The sequence below is a fragment of the Arvicola amphibius genome, chromosome 5, assembly GCF_903992535.2.
Source record: "Arvicola amphibius chromosome 5, mArvAmp1.2, whole genome shotgun sequence".
Taxonomy (NCBI): Eukaryota; Metazoa; Chordata; class Mammalia; order Rodentia; family Cricetidae; genus Arvicola; species Arvicola amphibius.
In genome coordinates, this window is record NC_052051.1 from 24,465,630 (window position 1) to 24,490,600 (window position 24,971).

General features: G+C 44.9%; 1 protein-coding gene across 1 annotated transcript; it reads right to left on the bottom strand.

Moving 5' to 3' along the window:
* On the bottom strand, window positions 1-24,971 carry Psmf1 (proteasome inhibitor subunit 1). The gene is made up of 7 exons (XM_038330885.2): window positions 24,675-24,971; window positions 18,819-18,971; window positions 17,557-17,639; window positions 13,015-13,185; window positions 4,043-4,096; window positions 2,839-2,997; window positions 1-2,070 (listed from the first exon to the last, which is right to left on the bottom strand). The coding sequence occupies exons 1-7, from the start codon at window positions 24,801-24,803 to the stop codon at window positions 2,019-2,021; spliced, it is 801 nt and encodes a 266-aa protein (XP_038186813.1). The 5' UTR covers window positions 24,804-24,971; the 3' UTR covers window positions 1-2,018.

Genomic DNA, 24,971 nt, shown 5'->3' on the forward strand with positions numbered 1-24,971 from the left:
TTACACAGTGCTATCTGTTTATTGTGTAGGCTCTGATTTGGGGGTTCTATAGGACATATTCTTAAAATATTCCAACTCTTGCTGTTGGCGACTCACAGTTGGAAGGAGAGAAGTGACAGAGACCCAAACAAGCACCAACAGCTTACCCGCATCTGTGATACTGTGTTTCTCAAGGATATTATAAGGAAGATCACAGGTAAAAACAGTAACAATAAAAATGGCCCTTTCTACAGAACCACTATAACTTTTATTTCCGGAAAATAGAACTAAGGTACATCTTTTTTTTTCATCTTTGTTATTAAAAAGCCTAATTGAAGAATGTTTCCATTTTACCTTTCCTCAAATCAGGGCCTGGAGTTATCTACCTTTCCCAAACTATCTTAAGAATCAGCTAGCTGTTCCTTTAAATGCACCCTTGAATAAAAAGGGATGCTTTAATGAGCAAAGTACCCCAAGCTCTTGAGCACGTATGACTCAATTCTAAAACCAAAACTGAACATTCCATCTGCTGGCACTCAAGGATGAGGTGATACACAATGAATGGTCGTCTTTACGCCCACAGACCACAGGATGTTCTAGAGCTTCAAGGTGGTCAGCACCTTAACTCCCCGACTTTTGTCAGTGCCTGACCCATGTGACCCTCTTCAACAGCTAGGGAGCCTGCTCATGCTAGCTTGACTCTGAGGCCCAGCCTCCTGCTGAGACTGGCCAGGGTCCTGTCAGCTCAGTTTACCTACCCATTTTTGGGCTGGGCACACAGAACGCCCTCCTAGAATATACTCCAGAAAAGCTACAGTTGCTTCTTGCTGCTTACAGGTAAAAAGGGTAAATCCTAATCTGGGGGGAAGAAACGCAAGGAGCGGCGATGTTGAAGAGCCACATGGTTGAATGCTGGCTGTGGGTATCTTGATTTGGTGTCTCTTTGCCTGGTTCCATCACTAATGCACAGGGTTGAGCACTGCCAATGCCTGTCAGCTGAGGCATCAAGGGATCCAGAGAATTCTACAGATTGGGCAGGCCTGGACACAGGCTTCCAGAACTTGGGCATCCTTTTCCTTTCTGAAGTTTAATACCACACTTGGCTGGACCCATGTTCCTGTTCTCTTGTCAGCCCCAAGAGGACAAGCAGCACAGTTATAGACATCCTTCCTTCTTCCCACTTCTCCAGTCCTTAGGGCTATTCCCGTTCACAAAAAGACGCATCACAAAGCCTCAGCGAAGGAGCCTCTGCTTTCACTAGGCTCTAAGAGAAAGGAATTCTTTAGGGTCACTATGGGGAGGAAATGAGATTAGTCTACAGGTCTGTTCTGTTTATTCCTCTACTTACTGGACGCAGCAGCCCAGGGACATAGCCAACAGGGCTGCACAGACAGGAGCAACTGGAAAGGGATTGCCCTTGGAAGGAGATGGCAGGTTTTCTAGTGTGCCTGTTTTGGTGAAATCATCCTTGTGGTTCATGGGGTTCCAGTTACACTTCTAGGCATAAAGTCTGAGTGGGGCTTATCTTAGTGATGTCAGGAGCAAGAGTAACTTAGGAAAAGGGGGCGTGCTTGAGAAGAGTGGGCACTTCTAGGAGTCAATTAGCCCTATGAAGGATCAAACTCTTAAGAGTTTGTGCATCAGCATAAAAAGGAAAGTGGAAGACCGGCAACACGAATTCTGTATTGACATTTGGTTCTTAATAATAACATCCAAAATGCGTTCTGTTCTTATAGCGCTGTGACCGGGACCGCATCGGGTGGAGGGTTTATGTTGCCGGAGTCTCCCTTAGAAGTGGGGAGGAGCTGGTGATGATAGAGACACACTGATTTCTCCTTGAGACCTATTTGCAGCTGGGTGGGGTGCTGCAGCAGGTACCTTGGCTTTGACAAGGGCTGGGGACGCAACCCCAGCAGGCCTGCAAACACATTGGCAGAATCCTCTGCCCTGAGCCCAGAAGAACACAGACACTGATAGGGCTAGTGGTGGCAGCTCCAGGAGAGTGAAAGGGAGGCTGAGAGGTTACATTCTTGAGGCCTTCACAGGTACATGTCATCGTAGCCCGGTGGGGGGAGATGGTCTGGATTAGGTCTGCAATGGAAAGAGGGTCTAGTGAGTTGCAGGGATGGGGGCTGAGTGCACAGGAACCATGCCCAGTATAGAGGAGGCCTACAGAGTGACACGGAGTTTAAGATCATGAACTCTAGGGCCAGATGGCCTGGGTCTAAATCTTCTGGACCTTGCCCTTCTCATCTGTAAAAGGACTATGGGCACAAGCACCTCTTCTCCGAATCCTCCCTGGAGGGTCACCAAGTGTGCTGGCTAGTTTTATGTCAACTTGATACAAGTTATAGTCATCTGAGAGGAGGGAACCTTGATTGAGAAGAAAAAATGCCTCTATAAGCCTGTACAGCATTTTCTTAATTAGTGATTGATGGGAGAGAGACCAGCCCATTGTGAGTGGGACCATCCCTGGGCTGGTGGTCCTGGGTTCTGTAAGAAAGCAAGCTGAGCAAGCCAAAGGGAATAGGCTAGTAACCAGAACTCCATGGCCTTGGCAACAGCTCCTGCCTCCAGGTTCCTGCTCTCTGAGTTCCTGTCAATGATGAACACTGATGTGGAGCTGTAAGCAGAATAAACCCTTTACACCCACATTGCTTTCATTCATCGTGTGTTATCACAGCAGTGATAACTTTAAGACACCAAGGGAAGGAGGTGAGGAGAGGCCTCCTGGAAGGCTCCAGGGAGGCAGCAGTGGTAACTGTGCCTGGAGTCAGATACCTGGGCTGCAATGCTGAACGAAGCCAAACTGAGCTGCCATCAAATCCCATGTTTCAGCATACCTGAATGAATACCTACCCAGACGGGCTGGTCCCAATGGGCCCAAAGGGGTCAAAGCGAGCTCCTGGGGGCACAGCACCAGGAGGAAGCCGGTTCGGGAGGCCCGAGGATGGATCAATAAGTGCTCTTGGGAAGCCAGATCTCAGGGGATCCACAATCATGCCACCTCTCTGACATCTGAGACAGAAAGAAAGCTGGGTAAGCAGCTGCAACAGGGACTTACTGCCCTTGAAGACAGGCATAGAGTGAAGTAAAAATTGACCGGGGCTACTGTAGTGGTTCAGGTAGACACAAGATCAAACAAGTGAGCAAGAACACAAAAGTGTGTACTGCTGATGCAGAAAGGGCCTGTAGCAATACAGGAAGTACCGTACAATTTCCAGAGCCCACAGGGCTGAGATCTCTGCCATGTCTTACACCCAATGGGGTCAACTGGTCAAGAACTGGAGCTAGAATTGGCCAGGATCAATACAGAACTGTCAGACTCTGCAGAGTACTACTCTAAACCTAGGATTAGTAATGACATCGTGACCGCTCATGATGCGGTTTCGCTATTTCCTTAAGGGTGTCAGTACAGTTGCTAACAACCGAGGGCTGCCCAAACCTGGCTCCTGACATTGTGTCCCTCACTGAGTTCCATGGACCTGACTTCATACGCTCCAACTGGGATGAATAGGCTAATTCTCTGCCCATGCTGAGGTACTGTTTGAGCAGTCCTGCAGAGCCGAGTGAGTCCTACTATCAAAATGAGATGATCAAAGTGGGGTCACTCTTCAGCGGAGTTAAAGGTCATCTGACTCGCTCAGAGAGCAGAGTGCACAGCTGAGACTGCACAATGAGTCTGCTGGATGTAGGATGAGAACCAGAGGACACAGCGGGGCTTAGAGACTCCCTCTATGGAGAGAGGTAACCACCAAATCTCCCCGAGCTACCACTCTACAGTAGAATGTGGCCCACTGTGTGGTCTTCATTCCTCATCTGGTAAATTCTCATGACTCTTATCCAGGGAAGGGCTGAAATCCTCCTATGTAGAGGGGATGGAAATGGTCCTCCCATGGTCCTCTATGTATGGCAGAGCACAGAAAGTAGCAGGATTCCTCAGCCATTCGTCAGCTACCTCATTCACTCCAAAGGGAGGCTGACAAAAACTCTAAAATTAGATGAGCCGGGCTGTAAGTCACTAAGCAAGTTACATTGCTGCCGCCTCCCCAGAAATACTCACCCAAAGGGGTCTAGGTCTTCTCCCCCGACAGCAAATGGGCTCAGGGGATCACGCCTGAAACAAACAAGAACAATTACACAATTCCCAGAGCAGCCAAACACCTAGGCTCCCAGGAGCTTAAAGCTGATGCCAGTGGGGGCAGAGTGAACACCAGACAAGGCCGAACCTTTCTTAAGACCACAACATAAGGAATACTTCAAAGTGGTCCTTAGCAGTGATTAACACTGATCATATTAAACTGGAAATCATGTGAAAAAGAGCTGAAGAAAAGTTAAGACTGGGTGGGTGGATGGGAAGGCCTGAGAGGATGGCTCAGTGGGTAAGAGCACTTTTCAGAGGGCCTGGGTTCAATTCCCAGAACCACATGACGGCTCACAACCATCTGTCACTACAGTTTCAGGAGATGTTATGCCCTTGTCTAACCTTCATGGGCACAAGGCATATACGTGGCACGCAAACATGCAGCTCAAATACCCATAGTACATAATAAATAAAAGAATAAAAAGTTAAAACCGAGGTAGCAGAGATGGCTCAGCAGCTAGAACACACTGCTCTTACAGGAGACTTTGCTTGGCTCCCAGCACCCTCCTCAATAACCACATACACAACCACCTATAACCACAGTTCCTGGGGATTTGACACCCTCTTCTGGTTCTATGGTCATCTGCATGCATGAACTATACATAAATTTACATAGGCACATATACATAAAATTAATTAATCTTTAAAAAGTTAAAATAATGAAGAGCTGAGTCTGAATCAAGATAAAATAACCCCAGATACATTCTATTTTTTCATACTTTGTCAGAGTTCTTGTATTTTTACCTAAGATTCAAGAACTTCCACCATACATGAAATATTACTTCAAAACCAAAACCTGACAGCTAAAATAAAGCTTCTCAGGTGGGACGAGATAGAGACACGAGAGCCTGAGCGTAGTGTAACTTCATGAGCTTCCTGACCTGCTCATCATGGCCCTTGGATACTTTTAGTCCCACTGTCTACTGTGACCTTCGCACCATAGCCTGCTGGACAGCCATTAGTCATAAATAAACCTCTACAATCTCTAATATTTCCTCCTTTCCCTCCAAAGGATCAAGTCCTTCCTTCTCTGAGAAAGCTCTGGAGAAAAAATGAGAACGAATAAAGAACATAAATAAAGGTTCCTAAGTAACCAGCATCTCCGTTTGCCTTTCTGGGCCAGTGTGGGGAGGAAAGAAACAGAATGAAGGAGAGGAGCTGCAAGGCCCGCCCAACAACCCGTGTGCTCAGACTTTCCTGGCTATTACCATTAGTTTATCTTTGCCACTGTCTGAATGTTCTAATTCCTCTACCCCAGTGGTCTCAAGCTATGGGTTGTGACCCCTTTAAGAGGGGTGGGAGTGTTGAATGCTCCTTTCACAGGGGCTGCCTAAGACTACTGGAAAACAGATATTTGCATTATAATTCATAGCAGTAGCAAAATTACAGTTATGAAGTAACAACAAAAATAATTTTATGGTTGGGGCCACCAAACATGAGGAACTGTATTAAAGGGTTGTGGCCTTAGGAAGGTTGAGAACCACTACTCTACCCTATACTCAGACCCTGACGTTCTGTTCTCTCATTTATTCATTCTATTTGTGAGGCTTTCTCCAAGGCCTTACTGATTGATAATTCTCCATATTGAAATATGAATTTAATTTTCTGGTCTCCACAATTTCTGATGAGAAATACTTGCTCACATTCTTATTTCTGCACAAGCAATGCATCTTCTTTCGTTGCTTTCAGATGTTTTTCTCTGTATTTAGATTTAGCAGTTTACATGTCCAAGCACTGAGTTCATCGGGTTCCCATTGTTTAGAATTTGCCAAATCAAGTAACCTCCCAGTCACCATTTTATCCGGTATACCTCTGACTGCAATCTCTCCTCTCCTGAGACTCCCGCAGTCATCTTCCTAGGTCTTTCTATAATTGCTCCACAGGTTCGGAAAATTTCATTTTTAAATCTTTGGGGCTGGAGAGATGGCTCGGTGATTAAGAGCACTTGCTTCTCCTGCAGAGGACTTGGGTTCAGTATCCAGTACCCAAGTGACAGCTCACAACTATCTGCTGTGAGACCCCAGTTCCAGGGGATCTAGTGACCTCTTCTAGATTTTGTAGGCACTACACCCATGTACTGCACACCCACACATGCAGCCAAAATGCTCATACATGTAAAAGAAAACATCTTTTCCTCTTTTTTTAGGTGGGTAATTTCCTTTGATTATAAGTTAACAAACTCTTTAATCGATTTAATTCTACTACTAATCTATCCAGTGAGGCAAACCTTGTTAGTAAACTTCGTTCAATTTTTCAGTTCTAAAATTTCCATTTAGTCCTTCTTCATATCTTCTGTCTTATTTGCTAAGACTTCCTATCATTCCATTCAAGATGGCTTCCCTCACTCCCCATAGCATTTTTACAAGAGCTCTTTTAAAGTCTTTGTCAGATAATCCAGTATCTGTCCTACCTCTTGGTACTGACATCTGTTGACTATCTTTCTGGGAGCCAAGGGTTTTTTGATTCTTTAAGGTACAGTAGTTTGGACTTTACCTCAAACAATTTAAATATTTTGTTCTAAGTCTTGAGGAAAAATCGTCTTATTTGTATTTTAAAGGGCAACCAATGCAGTTGGTTTAAATTCTGGCTCCAGTATCGGTGCTGAGCTGGACATGGTGGTGCACTCCTATAATCCCAACATTCAGGAAGCAGAGGCAGAAAAATCTTGAGCTCTGTCTGAGACTAGCCTTGATTGTATAGGGAGACACTACCTTAAAACAAACCCAACAAACCAGGTCTGTTTGTTCCTAGAGCTTTTCCAATACCACTAAGCTCTATACTACACGTGTGGTCTCCAGCAGCCTGTCCTCCTGGATGGTAGGCTCTCCTGTTCTGCTCTTGAAATGTTGGAAATACTCTTTAAAATTGAATATATTCGTGTAGTCTGCAGCTGAGGCCAGAAACCCATCAACTGCTTAGCTTTGCCTTTGAGTTCTCTTCTCTATGGTCTTTTTGGCACATTCCATTTCCGTGTGGGGAAAGCCCCTACTTTTGTCCTTTGCTGGAAAACTGGGTTGTAGTTACAGTGCTCTGCTATATATTTTCCCATAACTGTGGAGCAAAAACCACACTTTGGTGGTGGTAGCATTTTGAGACAGTCACTATGTAGCACCGGCTGGAGCTGAATTTGAATTCTGTCTCAGTTTCCCCAAGTGCTGGGATTACAGGCCACACCTGGCTCAGCCTTACACTCTTAGAGACACTGAATCTTCCCACTGTAAAGAAGGTTCTTCTTTCTCAGCTGTAGGTGTCTACAGACTGAAGTCTGGGGTGAAAATAGGTAGAGAAAAGGCTAGAAGTACAGGGCTAACCTGGAACACTCTGCCCAGGCCAGTGCCTTCCCAGATTTCCTTGATTTCAGACTGTACAACCTCAGGCAAACGGTGGTGAATTAATTCACTGCCTGGAAATTTGGTGGCACTTCCAATTCTGCCATTCTCCAGTCTGTTCCCCAGTCTGAGTATCACATGTTTTCTTCTACTAGAAGTTGCTGCCTTTCTCCCTCTGCCTGCCCAATGTACGATGAAGCAATGGTAGCACACAACTTGTTCTGGCCAACAGAGAGAGAAGCTGCACTCTCTCAGGAGCCTCCAGTATACTGGGGTTGCAGGGTGAGACTGTGTCTCTTCAGAGTATACAATTTAGGTAAGACTTTGAACCTAAGTTGACACAGAATTGGTATAAGGCTCTTGGGAACCTTGAAGGAAGAACTGTTTAGGAAGCCAGAGACAGACTTCAATAGGCACAAACTGGGCCTCTATCAGAACTCTACACCCTCTACCCAGAACCCGTGACTTCAATGAACAAGTACTCCCATGGCTGCTTTGACACATGGCACAGCTGCTCCCAAAGAGGAGCTATAAACTAACCGCAGAGGCTGGTGGCAGGGAAGTTAGACAAAGGGGGAACTGGAAGCATGAGGACCAGATACACTGCAGCTGTAATGGCGGAGGCCAGAGGAGGAAATGCAGAGGTAAGGTGAGGAAGAGAAGCAAGGCCCTCCGCTTCAAAGCACTGGAAGGGCATTGTTTCCTAGAGCCCCCAGAAAGGACTAAATTTCTGAAGAGAGTGGCTTTCACTTTCTCATACCCTGAGCAGAGACCAGCTGAGTGTATCCATATTTCTGATCTAAAGAATAGTGATATAAAGAGGTATAATTTTAAACAACTTGTTATGCAGCATTATAAAACTTGTCTATATGTACTACAAATGACTTACCTGGTGTGTTTGCCTGATTGGACTTACAAGTGTCATGGGAGATAATATTTTTTCCTAAGGAATTAAACAAACAAATGAACCACGACCCAAAACCTAAGACCAACTCCGGCACTGGCAAAGTCAGGGGAATAACACTGGAGTACAGTGGGAAGTTGAATCAATACAACTACTTAGGTGTATCAAATCATTAAAAATAGACCAAGTCTTTAAGACAGCAATTCTTAATGTAATGTAGGATAAGAATATTTAGAGGTTGGCTCCAAGGTACATGAAATGTGCCTCCTGAGCCCACATTAGCTATGGTAGCTGTTTCAATCACTTTTCTGTTGCTGTGATGAAGCACCATGACCAAGGCGAGTTATAAAAGAAAGCATTTAATCTGGCTTATGGTTTCAAAAGGTTAGGATCCATGATGGTGGAGCAAAGGAACAGCTGAGGGTCCCACATCTTGATCCATAACCACAACAGAAAGAGAAAGAGCCTTGGGAATAGTGTGAATCTTTTGACACCTCAAAGACTGCCCCCAGTAATATACCTCCTCCAACAGGGTCACACCTTCTAATCCTTTCCAAATAGTTCTACCAACTGGGAACCTTTCCATTCAAACCAGCAGAGCAGCCCAGAAAAGAAACAAACTAGGCAGCAACTTTGGTTTCCCAGTCAGGCATGCTTCCAAGTGTGTTATCTCAGCTCTATGTGCTTTACCAGCAACTACCACCTCCCTCTCAGAGTTCCTGCTTAGATACCTGTGCCAGTCTCTTCACTGTCCTTTGGCATGGCATGGCTATGGCCCACTTGAACTCTTAGAAGCTGCAGTTACTCACAGGACTCTCACAAACTTGTGCTCATCAACATTCCTTCACAGAGGAGATGGGAGGCTCAAGTGCAGTGATTCTCAGCCTTCCTAATGATATAACCCTTTAATACAGTTACTCACACTGTGGTGACCCCAACCATAAAATTTTTTCATTGCTACTTTGTAACTGTAATTCTGCTACTGTTATAAATTGTAATGTAAATATCTGATATGCAGGATATCTGGTATGTGACCCCTGAGGAAGGGTTGAAAACCACTGCTCAAGAGGCGTCACGAAGAGGGCAGGAACACAGGCCCCCCTCCCTTCCCTGAGGCCATGTAAGTTACTGAGATAGGGGCCAGGCAGATGCTTTCTTCAGTGTACTGGTTCCTATAAGTAACCAATCAGGACTTGGGTGGAACTGTTTCTTTAGGTTCTCATCGGTGTTCCACCTGGGTTGAATAGGTAACTGCTCATATATCTCAGAAAAAGTTCATACAACACTTAATTTTACTCTTGTCCTTCTATGTTATAGAATCTATACTGCTCCATAAAGGAACTGGGGAACTCTTTTTAAAATGTGGACAAAGTCTCTCCATCCTTAATTAAACCTAGTGGCTTCCCATTGCCTCTAATGTTGGCCCTAAGGCTCAACGTCCAGTGATTGTGCTAAACTATGGTACCATCTTCCGTCTTTTGATCCCGCCTTTGTACTGTACTCCAGCCATGTAGATTTCTCTTTGTTCTTGGATCATCACTTCTGAAGCAGTGATTGATATACTTGTCAAAATGAGGAAACACAAAAGGGCTGAATCATGAGCTGTTACGATGGGTAACCTTTTGTGCCTCACTTTTCTATACAGGAAACAACAGTGCCTACCTCCTCTTATTTGGCAATTAAAGAGATTATGCCTGATATAATCTTTATATTTAATATAATTACTCAGGACATAATAAGAGCTCAATAACTATCAACCATGTTAGTAGTGTCTTAGCTGTCAGAGTCTCACTGAGATTCCTTGAGGGTGAAACAAAACCAACAGTTAGAGGGCTTATAATCAGACTACTTTCAAAGCCTTTAGATGGCTCCCATGATTTCAAGGTCAAATCCAGCTCTGAAGCACATACTATCTGTTCATTGTGATACTGCACATGTACCTCTTCTTCTTTGACAAGCTAGCACTTGTAGAGTTTACTCCCAGCCAAGAGGATTTCATAATCCCATTGGTTCACTTGTTTTTTTTGACTACAAAAACCAATCAATTCTAATAGCATCAAATTTGTACTGGCTTTTCTTTTAAATACATAGATTTATTTAATTTTCTGTGTATGAATGTTTTGCTTTTGTGTGTGTGTGTGTGTACCACATGCATGCCTAGTACCACGGAAGTCAGAAGAGGACACTGGATCCTGGAACTGAAGTTATGCATGGCTGTGAGTCACCATGTGGGTGCTGGCAACTGAATCCAGGTTCTGTGCAAAAGCAACAAGTGCTCTTAGGCAACGAATCATCTCTTCAGTTCCATATGCTTTTAAATTAAGCTCCAGCACCCGCTTTGTGAAGCTTTTCTTCTAGCCTGCTCTCCTCAGTCCTTCAGGTCAGCACTGTTTTCTTTGTCTCAGCACACCTCAGGCACACTTCTGCCATTGTTTTAATGACCTAGAAGCCTGAATGGAGTCATATGACCTCAGTTTCTTCAAAACACAGAGTTGTTCTTGCAATGTGTTTTTGTACTTTTCCCAGATACAGTGGACAGGAGTGAGTTTACTTCAGCTGTTGTTATTTGTATGCTTCTATGGAAAAACATGTTTTGCCACGTGTGGCTTGTCCTTGTGACTGAACACCTTATTCATGTGATTCTTCTTAGCTCTCAGAGTATGAACTGCCTGATGCTCTCTCTGAATTAAGTTGGCTATGACATGAGACTGTCGTCCACCTCATTTTTAGGCCCTTCTCTCCCAGGCTGTGCTGCCAACTGGAGCAGTAACACTCTATCACTCTTAACTCCAAAAAATTGGTGCAACCCGTCAGTAAGACCCACATCACTGAACGCAGAAGCAGAAATCAGAATCTAGCTGGAATGTAGCTCAGTGGTACAGTGCATATTTATTAACTTGTATAAGGTCCTGGGTTCCATCTCCAGCACCAGAGAAAGGAAAACAAAAAGGGGGAAACCAAATGCTAAGGGAGGGAGGGAAGGAGGTGAATGGAATCCAGGTATCTTTTTAAAAAATGTACTTAATTTCTTATTACTGTGTGCGTACAAATACAGAATTAGAGTGTGCACAGCTACTTTCAATGAAAACCTGAAATACTCCAAGCATTCAGACAAGTACAGCAACAACAGTAAATAAAGTTATCAGATACTAAAAAAGACATATTTAGTATTTTAATAAACAGAACAGTAAGAAGATGCAGAACACAAACTGCTAAAAATCACTTGTAAAGACAAACTGGTAAGGATCAAAATTAAATTTAGAATGACCCAACTGAGGGCTTTATACTAAAGATTTACTTTTAGTGATGCTGGATAATCACGATCTGAGGCAAACACTTTCCTATCTGCAGACAGATGGAGCCAACATAAGTGGGTTAGACTGGTAAGACCAACAATAAAAGGTTAGGCTTAGGTTAAAAAAAAAATAAAGAACCCAACATGTACAACCTTCCCTTTATCAGATAGTTTTTAGCAATTCAGAGAGTTCAGGAGAGCCAAGCCCCTATCCCCTTCCCCACTACAACGGACTGACTCTCCAGCTATACTCTCAGGTGGATGCATGCAGTATTCCTCACAAGCTCCAGACATGCCACTCCACACTTAGGAAAATAAACCCATGTATGAGGCAGAGTGGCAGTTTCCAGGAGTGAGGCAGGCAAAGTGTGGGAAGTGAGAAGTGAAACATGGGTCTGTGTCATGTGAAGGGCAGAGGCTCCTAGCTCTGTGTAAAGCCCTTCAGTGGTGGGCGTCACTGCTTCAGGTCTGAAAAGCTCTCATTTTGAAAACTGCCCAGCACTTATTCTTAGATCTTGCAAACATACTCACTGAGACCATCGCTGGAGCTATGGGTGAGAGAGAAGACACCCGGACCCCAACCTTTCCTCTGCCTCTTTACTAGTGGCTGGGGACCTTAGGGAGGGCACGCTGCCAGTCCCCTTCCATGAAATAAGGAGGTGGCAGCATAAGCAGTCCCTAGACTTTCCAAGTACTTCTTGTTCTCCATTCTCTCAGAGTTCACCAAACTGACTCGCTAACTATTAATGATAAGATTTTAATTGATTAGCTATGTCAACTAACCAAAAGCATACAACTATACTGTAGGCTCCAGACTAGGACATGTGGTCTCAGATAGAGACTACAGTTCCCTCTTTGTCCCCTCCACCAGATTAGAAGTCCCCAGGACTATTGCTGCTAAACTACTCTGCAAAGATCTTGAAGATGATTCATTCACATAGCAGCCTTTTGGCCATCTTCTGAAGCTGTCAGCGTGAAGGTGCACAATGAGAGGCAGTGAAATGGAGAAGACACTGGGGCTGCCTCCCTCCAGGATGGCACTTCTGTCCCTATGCATTCTCCCCAAAAGTCTCACTCAGCCCCACCCAGAGAGTAACTAATTCACCTGGGCAGCAGCCCCGGACCCTTGCAGATGGAGGGGCTGTGTGATCTCTAGAAATGAGGCAGGTAGCTTGGAAACTGCATAGTCAGAGAAACTAGCAGCAGCAGCAGAACGCATCGATCTAGTAATGCTTCTGTTATCTGCCTCCACACACCAAGACTTCCAACAATTCTGCTGAAGACACTTGGAGGCCAGGGAGGGGTCAAACAGAAGGATCCTACCATAGGCTCCTGGGCTGGCTTCTGGGGGCTCTGTACTCACCAAGGAGGCTGGCGGCGTGAAGGAATCCGGAGTGGGTCCACCTCTCTGGCAATGGCAGGTGGGAACTCCCGGTGGGGACTGCTTACGCGAGCCTTCTCCCACTGCTCATGGATAGGTGTGATGATTCCAGATCTGATCCGAGACCGAAGCTCCTCACTGTTCTTGTAGGTCCTACAGGAAGGAGACAAGGAGTCAGGTTCCTGCAGCTGGCTACGATTCTTGTGTATAGTATTCTGGTGGCGGGGGCGGCGGCCCTGAGAACTTTTGGCCTTGCGCTTGGCCTGTTTTCTACGGTGGGAACGGGCCGTCCGGCGGACCTGGGTGAGGGGGGCAACAGCCTGGTGCTGTCTCCGAGATTTGTGCCTAAGTTTCTTAGGCATCTGAGTTGCCCCTCCTCATTTACCACCCCATTAGAAAGAGGTGAAGGTAGGGGCACAGGGCCTGGACTGGCTGCTCCTTCCTCATGCCACCCCTCCCTCAGCTTCATTGTGTGTTCATCACGTGTCATGGGAAGGGTCATGGAAGGCAAAGGCTCTGTGGGAGGATGAACCAGGTTCCTAGTCCTGAGCTCAGTTCAGCCAGATTCTGGGAAGGCTGCCCCTACCAGGTGTCCTCTCTTGCCTGTGAGAAATAAGCAACTTGAGCTATGGCTAAGGGGTGGTGGCCAGATGAGACAGCAGCAAGTGGGCAGGACTCTAGTGCTTCTTAAAACTGGCATTTTAAAAACGAGCCACACCCTGGTTCATAAAGCAAACTGCACACCTGAGAGCCTGCAGTGTTCCTGGTTACATGGAACCACATTAGAACCCACAATAGAAGTCTTTGAACTTGTGGAACTCAAGCATTTCCAGACAGTGTAGGGACCCATACTGTAGTGGCTTAGAAGGTATGTCCCCCATAGTCTCAGGTGTTTGAATACTTGGTCCCAGTTGGAGCCCTGTTTGGATAGACTGAGGAGGTGTGGCCCTGTAGGAGGAAGTGTGTCACTTGGTGGGTTTCAAAAGCCATGCATCATTCTCAGTTTATCCTGATTCCTGCTGGCTGCCATGTTCTCTCTCCATGACAGACACCGTCCCTCCGGAATCAGAAGCCCAAATCAACCCTCCTATAGGTCGCCTTGGTCATGGCGGTTTATCACAGCAGCAGAAAAGGGACTGAAACCTAAGCCTCCTCCAGATTCCAGACAGAAACACAGTGAAGTCTAGTTACAAAACTTAACAGTCACTTTCAGAAACACAGGTGGGGACACTTCGCAGTTAGTTCAGGAAGCTGGCACTAGTCTATATCAAAACTAGGGAAGGCACAAACAATAATTTATTTACCAACTCAAAACAAAAAACTCAACAAAATATTAAAATTGATCTTAAAATATATTAAAACCATACAATTTGACCAAACAGGATTTATTCTAGGTAAGCAAGGCTTAGTAGACACAAATCAGTGTGGCCCACCATTCCAACAAATAAGAAAAAAAAATCAGAAAATCAAACCAAATGATAAAGCATATTTCCCAAAACAATATGAGAAATCCACTCAAGATAAAAACTCAGCACTAACAAAGAACGAAGAACACAGGAACCCATCCTCAGTTTAGTAAAAAGCATCTGCTATATGCCCCTACATTCAGCGGTGGAACCAGAATCCTTTATCCCCTAAGTGTGCGAATAAGGCAAGGAAGTGCTTTCTGGCAACCTTCATTAAACATAACACTGGAGGTTAGGGGCACTATAATAAGGGGAAAGAAGAAAATCATAAAGATTAAAAAGTGAACAATGAAACTATTTTCCTATTACAAATTTCCAATGAAAGTCTGCCCCCAACAAAACGAAACACCCCAAAATGTCACTCAGTATTAGAGAAATGGAAATTAATGATCCCAGTGAGAGATCCCTGCACATCACTGCACACTGCATAAAGAATACAAAATCAAACACTAGGACAGATGAACAGAAGTGGGCTCACTCGTAATGGTAGTGGATGAAAACGGTAGACAAAAACTAAACCAAATATGAATTTACCATTGCGCTCTGGGACATTTTCCACAGAGAAATGAAAATCACAACTAACTGCACACAAGTCTGTATTTAAATGCTATGGCGTCCTTATCCATAACTGCACCAACTGGACAGATCTAGTCATTTAACTTGTCCTTTAGTCAGTGAGTTGTTAAACCAATTGTTGTATACACAGCATAAAGTATACTCAGTAAACAAGAGTAACAAACAGTTAATGTGCACTACAGTTTAGATGGATCACAAGATTATGCTGAATGGAAAAGGCAAACTCAAGATTACATATGAATTCTATTTATATAAAACGTTTGAAATGATAAAATTCTAGAAATGGAGAACAAATTGCCAGGGAGGCTGAGGCATCCTGGCCTACTTAGCAAGATCCTGACACACACAGACATACACACACACACACACACACACACACACACTACATATTTCAAGTCTTAATAAAACAAGAAAATAAAAATATAAAGTCTAGGAACTATGCTAATTAAAATTAATTAAAATAAAAATTAATCCAATGGGCACGCTTTAGGTGTGGTTAAAAAAACTACAAAAACAGCTCTGAAGATCACTGTTGGGATAGGTGCAGAAGTCAGAATGCAGACTACATATAAACATTATACTAATGCGACGTTTCTAGGTGTGCTAATTGTTTTAAAGCTAAGGAAGATGACACCCTTATGAGATTGCTAGTCTAAGGAGATGGCTTGAGTTGGGGTCTTGAGGGAAGGACAGGTAAAGCACTTGCCACTCAAGTGTGAGGACCCAAATTCACACCCCGAGAACCCATACACGGTAGCAGACACCTGCAATCCTAGTGATCCTGTGGCAAAGCAGAGGCAGAAGAGCCCCTGAAGCTGTGGGCCAGCTAGCTTGGCGTACACAGCTGCAAAACAATAGAGACCCTGTCACAAGTGACGGCTTAAACCTGAGGCTGTCCTCTGGCTTGCACTGACTTGCAAACACATAGTATAGAACACGCACACCTGCATGTTCACATGAACATACATCATACACACACACACACACACACGTACACACACACACACACACATACACACGACTCTCTCTGTTGTTCCATGCTACAGTATTTAGGGATCAAACTACATAAAGCCTATAAATAATCCTCAGATGGTTCAAGAATAAAAAATGCCATAATTTCTTATTGAGCAAAAGCAGCAAAATGTTAAAAGCTGGTTAATCTGGGTAATGGTAAATGGGTATCCACTGTGTGTTTTTGCAAACGGTCTCTCTTCTGTAGCTTACAGTTTTTAAAATTAAAAGTTTAGCATGTCAGCAGAATGAGAAACCATAAGCTGGGAGAAAATATGTGGAGGACATTTACCAGATAAAGCACCGTCACTTAAATTATACAAAACTCTTAAAACTCAGTAAGAGAATGAACAACTAAGTCAAAACTGAGCAAAACTGATCTGAACAGCCTCATCAAAGAAGAACTACATGGAAAAATAAGCCTAAGAAAGAGGATCCACATCCTATCTCCAAAGAGCTACACTTGAAACAAGTGGACACCACTATTGCACTGCCAAAGGCTGACAAGGGTGTAGGACCGCGGAAACTCTCTTTAGTCACTGCCAGCAGGATTGCAAGCAGCACAGCCACATCAGAAGACAGTTTGTGTGGGCTACTTTTCCAACCACAACATCCTGCAAGAGGTAAAACTACGGAGACAGTAACAGGATCAACATTTCCCAGGGACAGTGTGGGAGGGGGGATGAACAGGTAGAACACAAAGGACGTTTCCAGTGTCAAACAGTGCCCCATGACACTACAACACCGAGTATGCCCAAACTCCATAAGGCACAACACTGAGAGTGAACCCTAGCATGGGGGTGATGTGTCAGTGTAGGTACAGGGCTTATAACAGATACTCTGGTACCAGATGATGATGGGAACAGTGGGCTGGTGGAAACTAACTTTGGGCTCTAAAATGTTTATTTAAAAAAAAAGGTGGGAGTGGAGTGGAGTGAAGACTTGATTAAGCATACTTTCTCTAAGGAAGCTCCTCCTTCTAAAGAATGATTTGTGTGTGTGCGCCATGGCACATGTGTAGAGATCAGAGAAGAACTCTCTCATAGCTCTCTCCTGCCACCTGTGGGATTCAGGGGTGGAACTCAGGCTGTCATGCCTGTGCACAAGAGCCTCTATCAGAAAGTGTCTCTACCCATGAAGGCACTTGCTGGAGTTGGCCTAGACCCAAGTCTGTAGCAGCTGTAGCATCTGTGGACTCTAGAATGCATTACCTTACTTCGTGGGATATTTTCTATGTGAGTCTTGTCTTCAAGCACACACACACACATGCACGCACGCACGCACGCACACACACACACACACACACACACACACACACACACACACACACACACGAGAACAGAGAACTGACTGTGCCTAGGAGGCAAGCTCTTCAGTCAACCAGACTCGGTTCTCTGGGCACTCCCATACCACTCCTTATTTCTTGCTACTGACTCTGCCTTTTGTCACGGAAGACATCCTTTAGAAGTACCTGTGGAAATCACTCAGGTCTTCTGCATCAATATAATCATCTAAGTTCAGAGTCAAGTCTGCCACCTGCTGTGTGCCATGTTCCTAGAAAAGTGAAAACAGAAAATGAGAGACGGGGTACACTTCTCAGTTCATTGGTATACAGGGGAAGGTGGGCAAGGAATTGAGGTACCCAATGGATACATAATCATAACCTAACATAACATAAGCAACACTGGAAAGCAGCCCCAGCTATGGGCAGACATCTTGCTCATGAGGGGAGCAAACAGGCTGCAGGAGTCACAGCATGGGGCATTCCACACTGACAGTACCAATCAAGCCTGGAACGGGGCAATCAACAGTGGTTTCTAGGGGTTGGAGTACTACTTTTGGAAGCTTAGCTTGGAACCTACTCCAGTGAGCTATCTCAGTTCTTTTAATCCACTTAATCTAAAGGAATTAATTGTTTGCAACTAAGAACCCAGTTCATCAATAATATATAATACTGAAAGAGAATGTTGTCTATCTATCTGTGTTATGTAAATATCCCCAAAATATATTGAGTGGAAAAAGCCAAATACGAATAATACAGCCAGATACTTTCAAGAGCACATACAAACCACCAACACAAAATGGAACAGAAAAAAAGTCATCTACCTCAGGGTGCTCACAGTTCAGGGGCAAAATACCAGCATTAAAAAAGAGTATATATAGGTACAGAAATACAAGATGTTATGTGTATCAACTGGAAAATAAACAGGCTTGAGAGCTATCATTTAGACTTGTCTGGCAGATGGAGGTGGATAGTCAGAACTGAACTTTTTGAATAGATGAACATGAACACACACATGCAGAGGCACAGAGACAGACAAAGAGGGAAGGAGAGGGAGAGAAAAGGAGAGGCACTAAAGGAATGATGGAATGGTGGAGGGTATATATGTGTATGATGTGATGTGGGGGAAGAGTCTGCAGAGCAAGAAACATGAAATGCAAAGGGCCCAAGGCAGTAAAACTTCCTACTTTAGAAACTAAAAGAGCTGCTGAGACTACAACAGCCTTCATCTCTTGTGCTACCACTGAGTGAGCATTGCTGTGGGCAGGACATTCCTTTTCTGTATAATACAGGCAATAAATACACAAAGCTTTTCTACATCTACTACAGTTTCTCTCCTCAGGAGAATTACTAGATTAAACTTTGGGGACATTTCCGAATGCACTGCTGAAGTGAGTTTCTAGACAGGCATCTCAGCCCCACACGGTGGGCAGGCCTGGGCGCGGACTCACCAGCACATTGATGATCATGCCGTTCTCCACAGAGACAGCTTTCAGGAGGAGTTTTTTGGCACCATCCTTAGACTCATACCGGAGGACATACAGTTCTTTATTGCTGTTCCATGTAGCTGGCAGGAGTTCTGACTTCTTATCACTGGGACCTGGCTGAGAAGAGAAAGATCTTGGCCTCAGAACACAGAACTATAAAGGACCATCTTACCCATAACCTAATCCCGTCCCTCACATCACAGACATGTGCTCAAGGATGCACAGAAAGTCAGAGGTCTGGGAACCAGCGTTCTTAGGTACCTAGTGGCCTTGGCAACACAGCACAGGAGGAACCTGTCAGCAATCTACAGCCTAGGGCTGGGATACAGATAAGTAGTAGAGTGCTTGCCTAGCATGTATGAGGACCATGTGCTAATTCCCAGAATCACCAAAAATTAGAATTAAAATAACTACAGTCTTGGTTTAATAATCATCTTTCATCGTGACAAAAATAAGATGAGTGAAATTCAAAGCAGTGCTTCCCATGGTTCAGACGTCGAGTTATCTCTAATAGAGTCACAAAAGGCAAGGTCCTAACAGAGATTTGCCAACCAACTGTAGTCGTCTGATAAAAAGCATAAACATATACCCCACACGTAGCACACAAACTAGATTTAAAAGTTATAAAACAGACACCTATGTAGTTGCCACCAGCATAGGAAATTCAGTGTCATCAGCCACTAAGCATTATCACTAAAGCCTTTGTATCTCAGGAATGTCCCTGTCCTCTGGAGTGACCAGCACTCTGTACTTTTATTATTATTATTTTCACTTTTCCTTCACATTGCATCACTATATGTGCAGTTATAAAAACATGTTGTGTCAGGGGCTGGAGATGTAGTTCAGCCTGGCTGTTCTTCCAGAAGAATCGGTTTGACTTTTAGCACCCACATGGAAGCTTTCAAACACCTGTAACTCCAGACCCAAAGGATCTGGCACCTTCTTCTGGTCTTAGTGGGTACCAGACACACATGGTACACAGACACACATGCAGACAAAATACCCATATACATTAAATACACTAATTTGTGTGTGTTCAAAAGCTATGGAATTCAATGCTTTCCCCCTTTATTTTCTGAGACATATATAATCTCTCATTGAACCTGGAACTCAATGGTTCAGTAGGCTGGTCAATGAGATCCAGGGATGTGCTTCTTCCTCTGCTAAGCTCTGTGCCTGGCTTTTATATGGGTACTAGGAATGAGAACTCAGGAACTCATGCTTACAAGGTAGGCACTTCACAGATTAGGTCATCTTCTTAACCCAACACTTGCCCAATTTGTTTAATGCTGTTTTAAGGAGATCCATGTAGATGTATTTTATAGTTGGTCTACATATACAATTATACAGTGTTCCATTAAATGAATATGCTGTTATCCACAAATTCACTGTCTGATGGACATTAGAAGTGCTTCTAGTTGACTTTGTCTTCCATTATAAACAATGATGCTATGAATACACTGTTGTACACATCTGGCATACATGGCCCAGGGGATGAACTTTTGTAAGATAAATGCAAACTGTATACTAATGTGCTCAATTTGCAATAAGTGAGCTTCTGGTGCTACACACAGTTTGCAGCATTGCTATTATCTACATGCTTGTTTTTGCCAGTCTGGTGGATTATAAAATGTATCTTTCTGTATATTCGTTGTGATGGTCTCCTTGCTTTCCCTTTTTAATAATTCTAAGATTTCCCTGTCTAAGCTAGGTTATATGACTTTTATTGCTACAATAAAACACCATGATCAAAAGCAACTGGGGCTTATTTTTATTTACTTTATTATTTTATTTAGTTTTCTACATCACAGTCTATCATAGAAGGAAGTCAGGGTAGGAACTGAAGCAGAAGCTATGGAGGAACACTGATTACTGGCTTGCTCAGGTTGCTTTCTTATATACCCTAGAACCAACTAAAAAGTGAGCTGGGCCGCCTCTCCTACGTCAATCACTAGGTAGGAAAATGGCCTACCTACAGACTTACCTATATTATGGAGGCATTTTCTCAATTAAGATTCCCCTTCCCATATAACTAGCTTGTGTTAAGTTGACAAAACAAAAACAAAACCCAACCAGCTAGGACATTCCCTTTTATACAGTAGAGTATGAGACTAGTTCCCAAGTTACAGTAAAAATAAGCACAATGATTTCCAGATGGGAAGAAAGGACTTAAGCTGGACCCCTATAAGAAACACAATGCCACTTGTGAGACAACCATAACATAAAACTTTTGTTCAGTCACAGACACTGCAGCCAAAAGGACCCACAAATGGCAATTATTAATAACCAGCACATAAGGGGGGGTACTTGGAAAGCAAACAACAGAAAAAGCAGCTAACAGTATAAAAGTCTCTTTTATTCAAATTTACTAGCCATGGGAGAAGCACGGCTGAAATAAGGAGATCTAGGTTACACCCATCCTATGACTGTGAGTTTGACTAGGCATGAGTGACTTTCAGACACTACTTACGGGGATTTAAACTTACACAGGCCCATTGGGATACCATCTAGCTGTATTCAGAACTATTATGTTAGCCTATAAGCCAACACTCGAATGTCCTCCTAGAAGAAACCTGTGCAGACTCATGGGACCTGATAAGCATCTGGGATCTTCACCCAGCCTGGGCTTGAGTAGCCAAAGCAGAGGTAAAATGCAAAATGCACTGACAGCAGATATAACACGGCTATTAGAAAGAACACACTAGATCTAATCATAGCATTCTAGAGAAATCCATATGTGTGTATGTGTGTTGGCAAAGACAATGTACAAGCCAGAGGACGAGGGGGAACTCCAGGGATCACTGTCCTCCGGGACACATGGCCACTGCACTCATGAGCTCACACTGACATAGTTACCTACATAAGATCAAGTCAACACGATAAGCAATATTCCAGCAGGAAGCACTAACAGGACTGGGGTTTACAAGGGGGGCTAGAGTGGGGGGACTATCTGAAGTGGGGATTTACAGGGGGAGTGGGAGGAATTGGAAAATGGTTTAAGGTCCAATAGCATTTATGTTAAAAAAAAAAACCTTAAAAACCACACATCTACATTGCCAACCTAGAACATGACTAGAAGCTGCGTTCATGAGAACATGTGGAAGGGAAGGAGGTTAGAGATGGAGAACACTGACAAAGAAAAGGTCCAGATGTGAAGGACTTTACACACAAGAACAGGGAAGCCACCCCTGGTACTTGGAAATCCATTGGCAGAGGAGGCCCAGTCAAACTTGGCTAGGGGACAATCATACAAGCCTCAAGGGAGAGCATGAGGAAATGAAAGCAAAACTAACCACGGCCCTGAGAAACCACTCTCTTGCCTAAACTGGGGACTCCTACAGTGCTGTGGATTTAAGGGTTACTTTGGAAGCCCAGGGGACATGCTTTATCTATGTTCTGTCAAGACCTTTGGTTTTCTCCTGCCTCCTACGTGTGCCACTGGCATGCACTTTTGGCATACAGACAATCTGTTCTGCTCCCCACCTCGACACCTTCATTCCAGAGCAAGAGAGAACTGCTGGGGTCAGGTACAGCTGACGCCTCACTGTGATAAGACTGGTGCCCCCAGAAAACAGCAGTGGCACAGGCCCAACACTTCATGCGGCCGCCCTCGGCACCTTGATATAAATATCAAGTGTCCCAGAAGGTGATGGTTGGCAGGTGACCAATGCGCGTTTGTATAATTTAACTCCCTCAGATGAAAACTCAACGGCCTGAGAGGAGCTGAGACCTGTTCAAGGGCAGGGCAGAGCAGGGCAGTGCAGTGCAGGGCAGGGCAGGGCAGGGCAGGGCAGGCTGGAGAGCTTCCCCAGCAGACTGGTCCTAAGAAGGTAAGGGGAACTGCCATCTTAGGCAAAATCCTGAGGTTAGAAACATCCTTTAATGGCCACTGTGCTCACCCCAGTACCAACAGGATAGAGTACAACCAAACAACCAAACAAAAAAACACACACAAACAGGTCATTTTCTCTTTCTTCATAATCTTCAGACTCCCGCAACAGAGAGCCATATTCCATGTCTATGGACATCTCCATGCCCCCGCCACTTAAGTCATCCCACACAGCTACTGAGCTGCTTGCCCTGACCTCAATAAGGAGGCCAAACCAATGTCAGATTTTTGTTCCAAGTCAAGGGATCTGTTAGTCTTCAAATCAAATATTACATACACAGCTCTACAGTGCTAGACACAAAGCCAAAGAGAAAGTGGGTAAGATAGCTTTCCGTTTAGCTGCCGAGTTGGTGTCACACAGTCCAGTGTGTACTTTGAGGACTTTGTTTCCCCGTTATCACTCTGGGGAGGGTGGGTGGCAGGAGACGGCTAGAGAGACAATACAAATGCCCTCTGGGTCAGGCAAGCACTATTGGTTTGCTGGCCCCGGCTGGAAAATAAAATTCTCTACTGGGTAAATTAACAGCAAAGATGCCTCTCAAATCCTTTTGAATTCTACTCTGAACACGAGTACACCCATCTGCAGCGAGTGGACAAGTGCAACCTGAGCCCCGCAAGGACTCAGAGATGGGGCAGCAGGAAACAAACATACAACCCTGTCCCCTCTAAGGGCATGCAGGTAGACAAAGGGCCAGCAGGCAATGCCTTCCAAAACCCCCAGCCCCTAGCTCCTAGTCCTTCTGGAACGTGTCTGGATCCTGTATCTTCTAGTCCTGGGGAGCTACTTGAGGTTTGGTAAGGAACAGGGAGAGTAAAGAAATCAATAAAAATCTTTGTGTATTGCTTACTTCTGATGGGTGGTAAAGTGTGAAGGGGTAGAGTGGTTTTAGTTCAGACAAGAATGGAACTCTTAGCAGGGTCATGCCTGGTTAAGTGTTCAGACGGTTCAAAGTGTGTCAAAGGAAGAGTCCATAAAGTTGTGTTAGGAGAGAAAGCGTACTAACATATATATCAAAGAAGTTAAAAACTGGGGCTTGGGAACTGATGCAGTTAGAAATGAGATGAAGATGAAGTCTCTCTGTAAGATCCAGGGGGTGAGAGGACCTTCTTTCCAGAACTGGTCTGAATTTTGATTGTCAAGACAGAGACAGAGGGGCAAGCCTGGAGTCCGAGTCCCCAAGGATGTGTACGTGAGACTGTGGCGGGCAGGATACTTCCTCTGATGGAGCAGAAAAGTATTGAAGGGGCAGTAAGGGGACTAGGGCCAGTTCACCTAAAAACCTGCCATACAGGTAGACATAGGGGTCATGAGGAAGGGGCAGAGAAAAGGAGGCGGCTAGGACAGAGAATCCATCATGCATACTGGGTCCATACTGGGCCTGTACGGGGATGTCAACAAGGCCCCATCAGTTAAGAGGCAGAATCTGGAGATGGGAGAGTAGGTGGGATTCTGGTGGAGACAGTTAAGGGAAGAACGGGAAGAAGAGTAGTGTGTAGATGGTGGTTGGTTCATCCTGTTGAGTGAGGGTTCTAGAATATGGCCGAGTGGGTCAAAGTTCACCACTACACCTGTGCTTGGAACCAGATGGGGGTGTGTGTGTCTTGAGTGAGGTGTGTAGCATTGAGTATTCCAGGCCATGACTGTATGATAAAGATGCTTTGTGGAAATTGGATGAATGGGGACTTTGAGGAAGCTACTAGTTTGTCTCGGTGTCAGATCCACACAACATGATCCTGAGCGAGTGCTGGGCTGTGCCGGGACGCCTTTCCGTTCTCGGGTTTACACACACGCTGTGCCAGCGTTGGCACCAGCTCCAGGCGCGCTAAACTGCGGCGTCAGAAGCCTGGGGCCCTGGCTTGGCAGGGTCAGGCGAGGCCTCTGGGCCTCTGATTTCAGACTCCCTTCCACCCAGGCCGGCTCCGCAGCGTACCTGGTCGCCGGTGCCCAAGCCATAGTAGCCGTTTGTCACCACTTCCCAGTGCAGGAAGCAGACGAGTGCGTCCTGCGGGCAGCTGATGGCCGGCGTGGCCGAAGCGAAGAGAACCTCCAAGCCCGCCATAGACGCTCGCGGCTTCTGTGGGGAAAGAAGGAAAGGAGCTGGCAGTGCAGCAAGCCGCTCCGCCTCGGAGGAGCGGGACTGCGCACAGTGGTGACGCTTGGGGTAGAAACTCCCTTCGCTTTCGGCTCCGGGCTCCGTTCGCACCTGCGCAGAAACACAGAAACCTGA

Excerpts from the sequence above, each read along its gene's own strand:
- Psmf1 (XM_038330885.2), bottom strand. The coding sequence starts at position 24,803 with ATGGCGGGCTTGGAGGTTCTCTTCGCTTCGGCCACGCCGGCCATCAGC. Across the intron at positions 17,640-18,818 it reads GCATGATCATCAATGTGCTG|GAACATGGCACACAGCAGGT; the intron begins GTGAGTCCGCGC and ends TCACTTTTCTAG. Across the intron at positions 13,186-17,556 it reads GACCTGAGTGATTTCCACAG|GACCTACAAGAACAGTGAGG; the intron begins GTACTTCTAAAG and ends TCCTTCCTGTAG.